The sequence below is a fragment of the Carcharhinus amblyrhynchos genome, chromosome 3 (assembly GCF_965287045.1).
Source record: "Carcharhinus amblyrhynchos chromosome 3, sCarAmb.v2.hapA, whole genome shotgun sequence".
Lineage (NCBI taxonomy): Eukaryota > Metazoa > Chordata > Chondrichthyes > Carcharhiniformes > Carcharhinidae > Carcharhinus > Carcharhinus amblyrhynchos.
Genome location: NC_137326.1, coordinates 60776024 through 60792249, shown reverse-complemented (window position 1 = coordinate 60792249; position 16226 = coordinate 60776024). Strand labels below are relative to the sequence as shown.

The 16226-nt window shown below is 43.7% G+C and overlaps 1 protein-coding gene across 1 annotated transcript in view; it reads right to left on the bottom strand.

The window, feature by feature from the left end:
* Positions 1–2319: 2319 nt before the first annotated feature.
* rrp9 (ribosomal RNA processing 9, U3 small nucleolar RNA binding protein) overlaps positions 2320–16226 on the bottom strand; it is a 36171-nt gene continuing 22264 nt past the window's right edge. Inside the window, exons 10-15 of the mRNA XM_080184543.1 lie at positions 14018–14152; positions 9259–9321; positions 9003–9148; positions 8178–8257; positions 4614–4687; positions 2320–3415 (exon numbers count right to left, since the gene is read on the bottom strand). Coding sequence (XP_080040669.1) covers positions 3298–3415; positions 4614–4687; positions 8178–8257; positions 9003–9148; positions 9259–9321; positions 14018–14152 — 616 coding nt within the window. The 3' untranslated portion in view covers positions 2320–3297. The remainder of the gene's footprint in view (positions 3416–4613; positions 4688–8177; positions 8258–9002; positions 9149–9258; positions 9322–14017; positions 14153–16226) is intronic.

Sequence of the window (16226 nt, the reverse complement as noted above, 5' to 3'; positions counted from 1 at the left end):
TAATATCATAGAACAGAATTTTCAGAGCATTATCACATTGCTGCTTGTGGCAATTTGCTGCGTACAAAATTAGTTGCCATAGTTCCTACAGCCTCAAAAATACTTGGTTAACTGTAAAGCAATTTGAAGACAAGTGTTCCATAAATGCAAGCCTTACTTTTTATTCATTGATATGTTTTACTTTAATCAAAGTTTGGGGTTCCACTACATTTCTTTTCAAACTGAAATGGTCAGATGGCAAATATCTTGTTCAGAGGGCAAGAATGTACTATAGGACACTCTTCTATTGTCCACTCATATGCACATGATGGACTGTATAAACAGTTATTCAGTGCTAGGCTATTGATTTTAAAAATGGCTGGATGTGTGTTACAACAGTAAACAACAGCAGCCTGTCAACCCTCTACCATCAAAGTTTTTCTAACTGTGCCTGAAGATTGTTTTCTCAGATGATACTAGAGATTGGACTAGCTTTGAGAAAAATAACAAATACTGTCCCTTGGGCTTCACTTCTTTCAGCTTCAAATCAGATGAAAATCATCTCCTACTTGCATCATACAATGATACTGCCAAGCTGTCAACTTCAATACGATAGTAGGACTGACATTTAAAAGTAATAATCTGTACAGATGACAAACACAAATACATACTTAGCCTCTCCTGTGGCATCAGCTCACCGTTAAAAACCTACTTGTGTAACCAGACAAGTGGGTTGGTTAAGAAATCATCCACTTCAGTGATGTTTTGTTGCGATTCAGTAGGGCGTTGGTGAGGCCACATCTGTAGTATCGTGTGCAGTTTCAATGTCTTTATCTGAGGAAGGATGTCCTTGCTATAAAGGGAGTACAGCAAAGGTTTACCAGGCTGAATCCTGGGATGGTAGGTCTGTCACATAAGATCAAATTGGTTAGGATTGTATTCATTGGAGTTTAGAAGAGTGAGAGTGGATCTCATAGAAACTTAAATTTCAACAGAGCTAGACAGGGTGGATTCAGAATGTTCCCAATGGTAAGGGAGTCCAGAACTAGGGGTCATAGATGAGGATAAGAGGTAAATCTTTTAGAATGGAGGTGAGGAGAAAGTCCTTCATCCAGAAAGTGGTGAATGTGTGGAAATTAACTATTACAAAGTAGTTGAGGCAGCACAGTGTGAGATTTCAAGAACGACTTTATCTTGGTGCGAAAGGGATCAAAGGATATGGGGGAGCAGGATATTGATTTTGAAGATCCTGCATGATTAAAATGACTGGCAGAGTAGGCTCGAAGGGCAGAATTAGCTACTCCTGCTTCTACTTTGAGTCTTTGATGAATAGAACCCTTAGTGGAAGAAATGTCATCAAAAGCTGCTCATCAATCTTTGAAACTCAATAGTCTTCATGTCCGACAAACCATGATGCAGTAAAGCAAGTCAATGAAACAGCGACAGTGGAAAGCTCAAAATTAAACCAGATTCCAAACCCTCTCAGAGATGTGGAGGGCACATGGAGAAGTTCCAACCAAAGTCCACCTATGTGGATGTGGCTTCTGCTGAGGAGCATGCTGACAGATACATACTCCTGCATAGTATCAAGGCAACTTGACAGAATTCTACATTGTAGTGTCTAAGGCTCAAACATCTTCACCTTCTCTCCATCATAAAAGTAGGGCTGTTTGCTGATGATTGCACTCCTTAAATAATGAAGCTGTCCCTCCATATCTAGCAAGACCTGGACAATATTCATTCAGCTGATAATCATAGAATCCCTCCAGTACATAACAAGGCCATTTAGCCCATTGAGTCTGCACTAACCACAATCCCACCCAGGCCCTATTCCATTCATGCCACACATTTACCCTGCTAATCCCCTTGACACTGGGGAAAATTTAGTATGGCCAATTAACCTAACCCACACATCTTTGGACTGTGGAAGGAAACTGGAGCACCTGGAGGAAACGCACGCACACATGACGAGAAACTGCAAACTCCACAGATAGTGACCCAAGGCAGAATCGACCCCAGGTGCCTGGCACCCAGTACCAGGCACAGTGCTAACCACTGTGTGGAAATGCACTAGCGATCAAATAAATCTCTCAAATCCTTACAGCCTGTTCTCAGTAAGTCACACTGGACCAGAACACACAGTAGGATGGGAGATTCTATCACTGGTTCCACAATGAACCACTCTATTACAAAGTATAATAAAAGGTGGGTGAAAAATTGACATTATGGGTCAAATCCTCCCTGCAGTGGCATACACCACTCAAATGCGACACTGGCTCTATTTAGCCTCAAGCTCCACATTTCTCACCAAGGTTTCCGACTTGGACCTATTGAGAAACGTGAAGCATCAATTCAGTCCTTCAGTGTAGCATCAGGACATCAGGGGAAAACAAAGATATGCGCCCCCAACTTCCCCACTATCGCATTCCAGCTAGTATAAAAGTATCAGCCACCTTTTCAAGCTTGGAGAGGTGTGTGTATGGTTAGTGGGTAGGTTGTCTTAAGGTTAGACAGGGGTCAGTAGAATACTTACCCAGAAGATAGAACTAGTTTTAATCCTTCTAACCTTTCCTGGGTAACTACTGTGCTAAGTAAGCTGGAACCATCTGAAGTCTCCAACTTTAATTCAGTTTTGGAGGGTTCCAGACAGTGGGGAGTTGCTCAACAAAACTTCCCCAGAAAATCCAAGGGGTCACCCGAACATGTATCTTCCAGGTCTGATCCTCCAGAGACCTGGGCCTCTATCACACATTTGAGAGCAATGCCTCCCTAACAAAGTAAAGCCCAACGATTCATCTGGTTCCAATCTGCTGGCCTGCAGCCCTCCATACAAAGACTGCAGCTGATAAACCCAAGCTCAAACCTGGTTTCTCTTGAATCTTTGTTTTGTTGTTAAACACAAACTCATGTGTTGAACAGTCTGTCCCATTTCAAAGTGACTTTGTTTAACTAAGCTATTCTCAAGTTGCAGAATCCAGAAAAATATATCAATATCTAATATTAAAATATGAACTCAAAGAATAGTTTTGCCCAAGATCCGAACTACTTCTGCTGTCCCCTTAACATTCTACATTGCTAGTCTAGTCCCAACTCCATGTGTTACTGGAAGTAATTACTGATGAAAATGGTCAAGGCAAGTATAAAATTCTGAGACTGGACAAGTGTCAGGAGGTGGGAATGCCACAGGCTTTTCTGGAAAAGGGCTCTGTGTAGTACTATGAACATCATGGCAAGCAGAGGGGTTTCACCACAATTTTATTTACAAAATATAGGCTCTCAAAATTACCCAGCTGGAGTGTGTTAGACCCAGTCTAAACATCAATTATTCTCATCACAGCTATTTATTGTTCCAGGTTGTTGCTTGGTCTCTGTCTTCTTCAGTGAGATAATACAGATTCCATTCTTAGCTTCTTTTAGTCTCCACCAGCGGCCTAACCTACAAAAGAAAATAGAAATTTTATTCAAATGAAACAGCTTTTATTCAATTTTGCAGATTTTAAGAGCAGCTCAGCTACAGCCAAAAAACATGAAAGCAAAACTCCCAGGTACTGGCAACCTTCAAATTAAACTGATGCCACTTCCACTGGTAATGGTGTGCTTCCTTAGGCACCATTATTCCCCTGCTACTTTACCAACTAGTTCACTCAAGCCTGCATCACTAGTGATGGCAGCCAACCCTACACAATCATCACAACCATCAGCGGGTTATACGAACTGAGACGAGCTCCCAGAAACACTAGCCCCAACTGCCAATCAGTCCAGAGTGAGTTAATTAGATATAGTTGGGAGACATGCGCTTTGTAGCCAGAAGTTAACACAGAAAAACGCACAAGTCTCAACACACCCTGCTAATGGTGATTGCAAGTAATGATGTTCATGATTGAAACAACTAATTACAATGGCAGTATGAAATAAACACTTGAAAAGATCAAAAGCAAACATTGTAACCAACATCCTGTGATAAAAGCTCAGAAGTAAGGTCCTCCTGCTGAGGAGCCAGACAGTTTTGTCAGCTTCTGAACAGAATCTGCTACCAACTCATCGATAAATACTCTCCTGGGATTTAAAAAAAAAATGTATTTAGCAGCTTACGTTAGAAGATTGCAGACATGAAATTCTACTGTGAACTAGTCACTCGGCATTACAGTGCAACAGTACAAAATTACACAAACTGACAAACAACTCAAACATTTATTTGCTGGCACTTTATCCCAATATAGGAGGGAAAGGATTTGAGGTGCAGATCAGCTCTGATCTGCCATCACTAGTAACGCACGCTTGAGTGAACCAGTTGGTAAAGTGTCAGGAGGTGGGAATGCCACAAGCCTTTCTGGAAAATGGCTCTGTGTAGCACTATGAACATCATGGCAAGCAGAGCGGTTTCACCACAAAATATAGGCTCTCAAAATTACCCAGCTGGAGTGTGTTAGACCCAGTGTGTTAGATGATGCAGGCTTGAGGTGACAAATGGCCTACTCCTGTTCCAATAATCAAGCTGTGGGGGGAGGAAGGAACGCAGGCAACCTGAGAGAGGGGAATGATGGAGGCAAGATAGGCAAACGTGAATAAGCGGAGGGTGCTGGGGAGGGCGAATACATGTGATTGTGGTACGGGTTGTGACCCATGCTCCTTACTTGTGCTCCTGTCCCATGCCAGCCACCAAAAAGTCACCTGAACTCGAAAACTTCAAACTGTTCACAAAGCCAACCTATGAAAAAGGTAGACAGAAAGAGATTGTTAGCTTTCATAGAACAGCTCAGGCCACTTGGAATGTCGTATCTGTGTTAGGTCTATATTGAAGCCATTAACTAGTGCCACTCCCTGCCTTCTCCCCGTGATCCTGCACATTCTACCCTTTCAGGTAGTAATCCATTTCCCTGGTGAAAGCTGCCTCCACCACACAGTCGGGCAGCATGTTCGAAATCCTAACCACTTGCTGCATGAGGGGTTTTCTTCATGTTGCCGTTGCTTCGGTTGTCAATTATCTTAAATCTGTGCCCTCTACTTCCCAATCCATTCACAGGTGGGAATAGATTCTCCATCTCCTCAGTCCAGACTGCTTATGATTTTAAACACCTTTATCAAATTTCCTCCCAATTTCTTTGGAGAGGAGAAAGTTACCAGCTGACCACAGGTCTGGATCTCAGCCCTGGACAGGATTATGCCATCCTCAGACAAGATTCTGAATTTGCTGCCACTGTTTTCTGGAGAGTTAGCTGCTTGCAGCTGGGGCAGCAGTAAAGATGATGCAGTGTCCCTGGATTGTGCACAGGTGTGCAAGAAAAAAAACATAGGACAAAAACAGTCAAAGTCTCCCCTCAGCACAGCTCATTGACAGAAATTGGCACCATGCTGATATTTAAAATTCAGTCTAATATTGGGATACATAAACACAATCACCTTCCTCAAAGGGATGCTGTTCTTTCAGCAATCCCAGATATTTACAGAATTCAAAAAAATCATAGTGTACTGGAGAAAAGGCACGACAGCAGACTGACTGGAAACACAATCGGAATAGACCAATAGATACTGGAAAATCACCTTCCCCCCTCAGCATTATCGCTGTCAACACTGAAGAAAGATTACCTCTCCCCATTCTTTCCAATCTCCTCTGCCACTTCCCCAGACTTCATTTTCACCATAACTAATTACTCTTCAACAAACACAGATTACGCTCAACTTGGTGAAGCAGAGGGGAGGAAGAGAGAGGTGAATGATGCCTGGGATGACCTGAGAATTCTATAGTGTGCATTTGGGTCTGAAGGAATTGCTGGGTTGAAGTGACCTTACACAGCCACATTTCCTGGTTCTGATGGAGGATTTAATTGCAAAGGCTGACAGCAGCTCAGTGACTCAAGAAACACAGCTGATGGTAACAAAGGCACACAGGCTTACTAGCTCCAGTTGAAAGCTCAGAAATCGTAATGCAGTAACAAACTTGGACTGCAAGTGCTGCATTAATTAACTGAACTAATTAACTGTGTTGGCATTGTTATTTTAAGGTCAATTAACAGCAGGGGCTCTCTCAGCATGAACTGCAGTCCTGTGTTTGAGCAATGCTCCACTGGGGAATAGGCAGAGCGAATGTAATCAGTACTCATTTCCAAATGGACCCAAATCCAGCCTAAAATTGTGCAGGTGAATCAACTCACAAGAATGCTGAGTTAAAGGGAAAGGAGAGTCCAGGAGCACTCTGTCAGGTCCATTGCTTTCAATCACTATTACTTCCTGCCTAAGAGAGTAATTTCATGGAGAGGAGCATGGTTGGAAAATGTCTCAACAAAGTCATTGCCCACTGTTGAAAAGTCTGGTGATTGGAGGACTGTCACAACTTACAAAGAAATCATAATCTAATCAAGCAGTCAGCATGGCTTCCTGAAAGGGAAATCATGTCTGACTAATTTATTTGCATTTTTCGAGGAAGTCTTAACCAGAGTGGATAGAGGAGAACCAGTACATATGTTGTATTTGGACTTTTAGAAGTCATTCGACAGGCTACCTCACAAAAGGTTAAGTCATTAAAGCCCGTGGAGTTGGAGGTGGTATATTGGCATGGATAGAGAATTTGTTTATGGGCAGGAAACAGTGAGTGAGGATAAGGCGTTCTTTTTCAGGTTGGTGACCTATAACCAGTGAGGTTTCGTGGGATCACTGCTGGGACTGCAACTATTTACTATATTAATGACTTCGAGGAAGTGAATGTACTGTAGCCAAACTTTCAGATACAAAAATAGCTGAAAAAGCAACTTGCAAAAGGAATACAAATGGTTCACAAAAAGAGATATTGACAGGTTAAGTAAGTGGGCAAAAAGTGGCAAACGCAGCATAATGTGTGAAAATATAAACTTCTTCATTGTGGAATGGAGAACAAAAGAACAGCATTATTAAAATGGAGAAGAACTACAGAAAATTGCAACACAAAGGGACCTGGGGGCACTCGTGCACAAAACACAAAGCAGGTACACAGGTAATCAGGGAGGCCAGTGGAATGTTGGCCCTTATTTCAAGGCGGTTGGAGCTTAACAGTAGGGAAGTCATGCTGTAACTGTACAAAGTACAGGTGAGACCACATCTAGGAGTACTCTGAACAGTTTTGGTCCTCTTATTTAAACAGAGATATTATTTTACTGGAGCCCATTCAGAAAAAGTTCACCAAGATGATCCCCGGTATGGAGGGATTGTCTTATGGGAAAGGTTAACTGGACTGGGATTCTACTCATTGGAATTTAGAAGAATAAGAGCTGATCTCATTGAAACATATAGGATTCTTAAGGGGCTTGACAGGGTAAATGGTAAGAGGATGTTTCCTCTCATGGGGAGAACATAGAACATTACAGCGCAGAACAGGCCCTTCGGCCCACGATGTTGCGCCGACCAGGTAAAAAACAATGACCCTCTAACCTAAACCTATCCACGGATCTCTTAAACGCCCCCAAACTAGGCACATTTACAACTGCAGCAGGCAGGGCATTCCAATCCCTCACCACCCTCTGGGTAAAGAACCTACCCCTGACATCCGTCCTATAACTACCTCCCCTTAATTTAAAGCCATGCCCCCTCGTGCTAGCTTTCTCCATCCGAGGAAAAAGGCCATCACTATCCACCCTATCTAAACCTCTAATCATCTTATATGTTTCAATAAGATCCCCTCTTAGCCGCCTTCTTTCTAGCGAAAACCTAGAGTCTAGGTCCGGACGATATAGCCTCAGAATAATGTGGTACAAACTCAAGACTGAGATGAGGAGGAATTTCTTTGCTCAGAGGCTTGAGTGTCTTTGGAACTCCTTGCCACAGAGAAGGCAGGTTCCTTGTGTATATTTAAGGCTGAGACAGATAGAATTTATCAGTAAAGAAACCAAGAGTTATTGAGAAAGGACAGGAAAGTGCAAGTGAGGAATGTTGGATCAGCTATGATCCTACTGAAAGTTGGAGCAGGTTAGAGGGGCCAAACAACATACTCCTGTTCCTACTTCCTATGGTCTTATCTCTTTCCAGTACAGGTCACTTGAAGAGATGCGCACATACTATTGGGGTAAAGAATGCTGCCAATTTACAGATCCCTGATTTTAAACTGTAAAATTTGATGTATTGGAAGCTAGTGGTAGTTTCTGGTAGCCAGAAACTGCACAGTAATTCATTCAATTAGTCAAAACAGTAACACATTAAACACACAAGAACCCGTGCAATCTCTGTCTTACCACAGGAATGTCAAACAGCAGCTCCAATGATTTAAAACCTTCACCACATTTCCAGAGTCTGATCTTGGAATCATGAGAACCTGAAATCACCAGATTAAACTAGATTATAACATTAACATGTCAACCAATGACGCAAAGAGCTGTGAAAAGCACATTCAACATCTTGCTGTGCATTATATAATGCCATCTTCCTGTTGGGTCGTGGCTACGGGATTTGTAGCTAGCTATTGATGAACATCTGAAAGAGGAAGACAGGGTAGTGTTGTAATGAAACAAAATACTGCAGATGCTGGAATAACTCAGCAAGTCTGGCAGTATCTGTGTATGACGGTGAGAGAAACAGAGTTAACATTTCAGGAACTGAGTAATGTCACTCAGATTCTAGATAAGAACTGAAGCATCTGGTCAAAAAGTAAATGCGCCAGTCTCTTTCAGGTGCTGAATGACTGCTGTTTATTCCAATTACCAATACAGTGACTGGCTGGTGGTCAGAGTAACCAAAACCAGATTCAGGACACAAAATCTGAAATCAGGAAAATGATCACTGCGTTGCTGAAATCCGATGTCAGCAATGGATTGCATCGATACAGAGCAATTAACTTATGCAAATACCTTACGGCATGACACAGGAGGAGCTTGTAGCACTGCTTTGCCAGGAGGAGGTGGCGATAAAAATGGAACGAGATGGTAGAATGGGAAATCTTATAAATTCTGAATGAAGCAGCCTGGTTGTTGAAATATCTGCACAATGTGGCTTTAGTCAATTTGAGTAGATAAAAACTCAGACACAAGGAACATTAAACAGTATCTCACAGCTTGAAATACCTGAGGCAACCAAGTCGCTGTTCAGTAATGCTGTCACGGAGGTAATCCAATTTGGCTGTTGTAGCCCTGGGTCTCCATGGATACCATGGGCTGTCTTGACTGTCACCAGAGGCTTCTTCTTAGTAACTGTCCAAAGGGCCAAGGAGCTGGAACACAGCAAGGTCAACATTTAATGACCCTCAATACAAGCAAAAACATTTGTTTCTTAAAAATTAAAAGCTGGATAGAAATCCAATATTTCAAGCAATAAACAAACCCATCATCTGCTCCAGAAACCATGTATTCTTCATTTATCAGCTGTATGCAATCAATGGAACTCCTAAAGAAGAAACAGAAGTGTACAATTAGCAATGCTAATACTGAGAGTAGGAGATGCTCATGGGAGAAGCCAGTTACTCGGGGCTTTTGCATCAACTTTCGGCATCAGAAGGGCAGCACTCAGCTACAAAGCAGTGCTCTTGAGTCAGTATTCGAGGGGGCGGGGGTTAGTGGAGAACTGGTACTCTTTGATGCTTATGATTGCCACTCTCCAGACTGAGAGGAACAGAAAGAAAATAAAGCTGGAGGGGATTTTGGTGGAGGTACTGAACTTGTCACTTTATACGCTGTCAGGTTCTTCAGGATAAAGGAGTGGGAAAACTAGCCCACTGCTGCCAGAAGCATGTTAACAACACAAAGGTAGATACTGTGCAAACTGCTTCTGGTGGAACTTTTCTCGGTCAGTTCACTGCAATGCATCTTGTGTCATTAGCGAAGGAGAAAGGGTAAGGGGGTTGCACAAAACTGAACAGAATTACTGTTAGAAAATTCAAACTGGAACAAAACTTTGAACTTTTAACCACAAACAAATTACAAGTTGCTCAATCTGAACTGACTGACTCCACAGAAATGCTTTAAATTACAGTGCTCCACCGTGCGCTCGCTGAAGGAGGGCTACACGGGCCGGGCACTCATAGGAGGGGGGCTACACGGGCCAGGCCGAGTACTCACAGGAGGGGGGCTACACGGGCCGGGCCGAGTACTCATAGGAGGGGGGCTACACGGGCCGGGCCGAGTACTCACAGGAGGGGGGCTACACGGGCCAGGCCAAGTGCTCGCTGAAGGAGGGTGGCTACACGGGCCAGGCGGGGCCGAGTGCTTGCTGAAGAAGGGGGGCTACAAGGGCCGGGCTGAATGCTCGCTGAAGGAGGGGGGCTACACGGGCTGGGCCGAGCGCTCACTGAAGGAGGGCTACATGGGCCGGGCCGAGTGCTCCCTCAAGGAGGGCCACATGGGCTGAGCTGGGCCAAGCGTTCACTGGAGGGGAGGTACACGGGCTGAGCTGAGTGTTCACTGGAGGAGGGGGTACATGGGCAGAGCTGGGACCAGTGTTCACTGGAGGAGAGGTACACGGGCAGAGACGGGCCGAGCGTTCACTGGAGGAGAGCTGATTTGGTGTGAATTGTTTTTGAAAATTCTGAAGGAACTAGAGAATAGAGACAATGGGCATCAATTTGCTCTTGTTTAGAACAAGAGCCAGAGAACATGGTTTACACTTAAACAGAATCAACCCAAAAACACATCTACAGAGACGTTTCAGTCAGGAAGTCAGGCTCACCCAGGAAATGGTGGAACCATTGGTACATTCAGGTTCACAGAATTGTCAGAGTGTCAGAGGTGACCATTTGGCCCATCATGTCTGCACTGGCTCTCCAAACAAATCACGATTTAGTGCCATTCCCCTGCCTTTTCTCCATAGCCCTGCACATAGATGTTTCCATTCAAATAATCAAATATTCTCTTGAATGCTTCGATTGAATCTGCCTCCACCATACTTTCAGGCAATGAATTGCAGAACCAAACCACTCTGTGTGTGAAAAGCTTTTTCTCATTTGCTTCTTCTACCAATCACTTTAAATCTGCCCTCTCACTCATCATCATTTTATGAACAGGAACAGTTTACCCTACCTACTCTGTCCAGCCCCCTTATGATTTTGAGCATCTCTATCAAATCTTCTCTTAGACTTCTCATCTCCAAGGAGAACAGTCCTAACCTCTCCAACCTATCCTCATAACTAAAGTTTCTCATCCTTGGAACTATTCTTGTAAACCTCTTCTGCACTCTCTCCAATACTTCACGTCCTTTCCACAGTGTGGCACCCAGAACTGTACACAATATTCCAACTGCGATCTATCTAGCATCTTGTATAAGAATAACATCCTTGCTCTTGTATTCTTATGATGCTATTAATAAAGACCGGGATACCATCGGCTTTATTAACTGCTCTCACCATCCACTTTGCCACCTTCAATGACCCGTGCATTTATACACACGCAAATTCCTCTGTTCCTGCACCCTCAAGAGTTTTACCCCTTATTCAAATGCACATTAGATATATCTCTTTCAGAAGTACTATATTTGGATGCAGTATATGAGCCATTTGGATGAAAATTGGAAATAATATTTAAAGATAATGGAACCCACGAGTTCAAACATTTTCAACCACTGATGTTTCCCTTTCCTCAGTTCTGGGTCAGCTGCAGAACAACTGTTAGTGTTAAATTGTAATGATTAGCCAACAACTACAAGCTCATTGCATCATACAAAACTGGAGAAGATAGAGGGTGGACCTTGTTCTTATTTTGTCCCTCAATTCCCATGTTCCAAACCAATCAATTGAAAATAATTTCAAAACTCAAGAGATAACAGAAAGAAACAAGCACAGCTGTTTAAAAATTTGTGGTTCCAGCTGTCCTACTCTCCCGTTTTAAACAACGACCCCTGCTTTATGCTGTTTAAGGTTAGATTCCCTGGTTTTCTTTAGCTGCAGGATTCACTTGATAATAACACCCCAGACTGCACCATGAGCATGATGCCTGGAAACAATCAACAGATTGTCATATAAACTGTGGATATGATTAACCCATTCAGTACCAAAAGCCTGTTACAGCTTTATACCTGCAGCATCACCTGGCTGACAAAATGGGTATATACAGTACAACTTGAAAGTATATGGAACAACACCCCGAACAGTGGTGATGTACCCCAGAGTTAAGCAGCCACCTGGCACTGATTCACTAACATGAATCTTACCCAGGAAAATTCAATGTTTGCAGGGGAGACACAGTCAGGGGGCTATAAGAAGTAGAACCAAATGTCGGGGACAGGATTGGCAGCACTGAGTTGGTATGATTACAGAACTCATAAGTGGGGCTGATTTAACAGATTATAGATATTGAAGCATCCTCAGCTTGATTGTATGTGTTGATGTTAATTCAGACAGTGAGTGCACAATAACTGCATCAGGCTGTGAGCTCCAGAGTATTGCATTCAAATAAAGCCACCAAATGACCACAGAATAGAAGCCATTTGGTCCATTGAGTTGATGCCAGCTCACCAAAAGAGGAATTCTGAGTACCTTTCCCTGGCTTCTCCCTGTAATCCTCAACATTCAGATAATAATCTAATTTCCTCCAAAATACTTTGCTTAAATCCTCCTCCACCAGACTCTAAGGCAGCATATTTGAGAATCACAGTCATAGAGGTTTACAGCATGGAAACAGTCTCTTCGGCCCAACTTGTCCATGCCATCCCTCTTTTTAACTGATAAGCTAGTGCCAATTGCCCGTGTTTGGCCATATCCCTCTACCCGTCTAAACACTTTTTAGAAGACAAATTTGTCCCACCTCTATTACTACCTCTGGCAGCTTGTTCCAGACACCATCCCATGTGTAAAATTTGCCTCTCTGGAGCCTTTTGTATCTTTCCCCTCTCACCTTAAACCTACGCCCTCTAATTTTAGATTCCCCTAACTTTGGGAAAGATGTTGACTATTTGTTGAGCTTTGACCCTCATTATTTTATAGATTTCTAAAAGATCACTTCTAAGCCTTCGAAGCTCCAGAGAAAAAAGTCTGTCTATCCCACCCCTCCTTACAACTCAAGCTATCAAGTTCCAGTAACATCCTAGTAAATCTTATCTGCACTCTTTCTAACTTAATGTCCTTTATCTAACCACTTGCTGTGTGAAGTTTTTTTCTCATGTCACCATTGCTTCCTTCACCAATTACCTTAAGTCTCTTTCTCGATCCTTCCACCAAGAGATTCTCTCTATCTCCCTCAGTCTATATAACATAAGATTTTGAACAGTCCGATCAAAACTCTCCATCAATCTTCTCGTCTCCAAGGGGAACAAAGACAGAGGCAATGTAACTTCTAGCCACTACTCCATTTTAAAACAAGTTAAGATAAAGCCCAGTGTTTGGCTGAACAAAATCATTGTATTTACTGGGCAGAAAGGAGACACAATAGAGTTATTTGAAGGTCACAATTTTGTAATTGGGTTTTCTGACCTTCTTGCAGATAACTGGGCAACCTGAACTGGCCTCCAGAATTGGGCACCAGAGCTTGGGTTAGGAGGCCAAATTGGCGTGTTTATTTATCTGACAGCAAGGTGGGAGCTGTCAGCCGATGGTCAATGCAGCGTTAATCTAAATGACAGGTGCAAAGCAGAGAATTTTCACGTTACACCAGAGTGCTTGGAGAACCAGTAGGTGTGAAACTGATGAACATTCTGTATCAAGAACTTATAAATGTGAGAATGGAAGCCAAGGGAGTACGAACCAGAAAGTAAGATTATAATGAGCATGGCACTGAACTAAACTATAATTAGAAAGTTGGATAGGAATAAAACTTGGTATGTTTCTCTAATTCTGCTGTAGACATATACATATGAATTTATTGACTGACTAATCCTTCAGTTTTGCACAGAAGTGAGGTCTCATTATATCACGGTGCTCTTCTTTACATTACAGGAGTTGCACTGTAATATCAGCGCTGTGTTGGGACATAAAAAAAAACATTCTCCGTGCTCTCAAACAGCCAAAGTATATGGCTGACGCGTCCTCCATTTCATACGAGTGCACTCAGGCTGACTTCAGAGCAACAACTATACCTCCTCTCCCCCTCCCTCCCACCCCGATAGTCAGCCCCACAAGCTCACAACTCATAACCATATGTACAATGTCACTACTCACTCATGACCGTGAAACACAAGTTGTGATTCTTCAACAATCTTCCAAATACGGACTGTCCGGTCTCTCCCCCCAGCTGTGACACAACGTTCTCGACTGAGGCTGTCTAACCCTGTGATGGCATCTTGGTGACCGAACCTGTTTAAATTGGGGACAAGTTAAAAATCGAGGACAGCACCAGGCACCAATTCACATAAACCACCCGACTCAGCTGGTCACGGGTTCAAAATCCACTCCAGCGACACAATACAAAATTAAGGCTGACACTTCAGTGCAGTACCGAGGGAGTGCTGCATTGTTAGAGGCGCCATATTCTGAATGAGGGGCTAAATCAAGACCCCATTTAACTTTGGGATTGAACAGGATGATATCTGGGAGTTACTGGAACAGCAGGGAAGCTCAGATCCAGGCAATTACTTGTTCTTCACTGAAAGCAGACTATCTGCTCTGTTGTTCCATTATGGTTTGTGGGGGTTAATTGTGTGCCTATTATCTGCCATGTTTCCTGCATTACAACAATGACTTGTGCTAAAAATGTTCTTCATTGTCTGCAAAGGGCTTTGGAATGTCTAGAGATTGTGAAAGGCACTAATCTCTCTTTCTTTACAGGAATCCCTCCTTCCTGTGTCCTCAGTGTTTAAATTGAAACTTGCCAGATCACATCTTAACCTAACATCTTTCCCAGGCCTTCAGATGTATGCAGTGTTTCACTGAAGCTGACTTATGGTGTATTTACACTACAGTTGGTGGTCTGTAAGATAAATGGCATTTGCTAAGGGAGGTATTGAGGACCTAAACAGCAAAGTTTCCTCCACTGGCAGCAACGCCCAACATTGGTCCGTAAGTTGAATGACCCATGAAACAAACTTAGAATGTTCAAAGAACAGCATGTGGGCTGGGAGTGAGGAAGTCAGGGAGATGGCATGTCTGAACTGGGGCAGTCAGGGCATGGTCTAACTGCACTTCGCAAAACTGCCTGTGAGAAACAGAACATAAGAACATAAGAACATAAGAAATAGGAGCAGGAGTAGGCCATCTAGCCCTTCGAGCCTGCCCCGCTATTCAACAAGACCATGGCTGATCTGAAGTGGCTCAGTTCCACTTTCCCGCTTTCTCACAAAACCCTTAATCCCCTTGCCTACCAAAAACCTATCTACCCACGTCTTAAATGTATTTAGCGAGGTAGCCTCCACCACTACAACGGGCAGAGAATTCCAGAGATTCACCACCTTTGAGTGAAGAAGTTCCTCCTCAACTCCGTTCTAAACTGCCCCCCCTTTATTTTGAGGCTGTGCCCTCTAGTCCTGCTGTCCTTTCTGAGCAGGAAGAACCTCTCCACCTCTATCCTATCCATCCCATTCATCATCTTATACGTCTCAATGCAATCTCCCCTCATCCTTCTAAACTCTAACGAGTACAAGCCCAGTTTATTCAGCCTCTCCTCATAGCTCAACCCCTCAACTCCAGTATCAGCCTAGTGAACCTCCTCTGCACTCCCTCCAAGGCCAATATATCCTTGCGCAGGTGCGGCGACCAAAACTGCACACAGTACTCCAGCTGCGGCCTCACCAGTGCCCTGTACAGCTGCAGCAAGACCTCCCTACTTTTATATTCAATCCCCCTTGCTATGAAGGCCAGCATCCCATTTACCTTCCTGACCACCTGCTGCACCTGTAGGCTGGGTTTTTGCGACTCATGCACAAGGACCCTCAGGTCCCTCTGCACCGTAGCATGCTGCAGCTTTTCGCCCTGTAAGTAGTAGTCCTTCCTACCAAAGTGGATAACCTCACACTTGCCAACACTGTATTCCATCTGCCAGGTCCTCGCCCACTCGCTCAGCCTATCTAGATCCCTCTGCAGACTTTCCACACCCTCCGCACAATTTGCCGTTCCACTTATCTTTGTGTCATCGGCAAATTTCGACACCTTACACTCGGTCCCTCCTCCAGATCATCTGTATAAATAGCTGAGGCCCCAGCACCGATTCCTGGGGCACTCCACTAGTCACCAACCGCCAATCTGAATAGCACCCACTGACACCCACTCTCTGCCTCCTATTTGACAGCCAATCCCCTATCCACGCTAACACCCTATCCCCAACTCCATGCCCCCTAACCTTCTGTAACAACCTTTTGTGCGGCACCTTATCAAACGCCTTCTGAAAATCGAGAAACACCACATCCACCGGTTCCCCTCTGTCCACCACACTAGA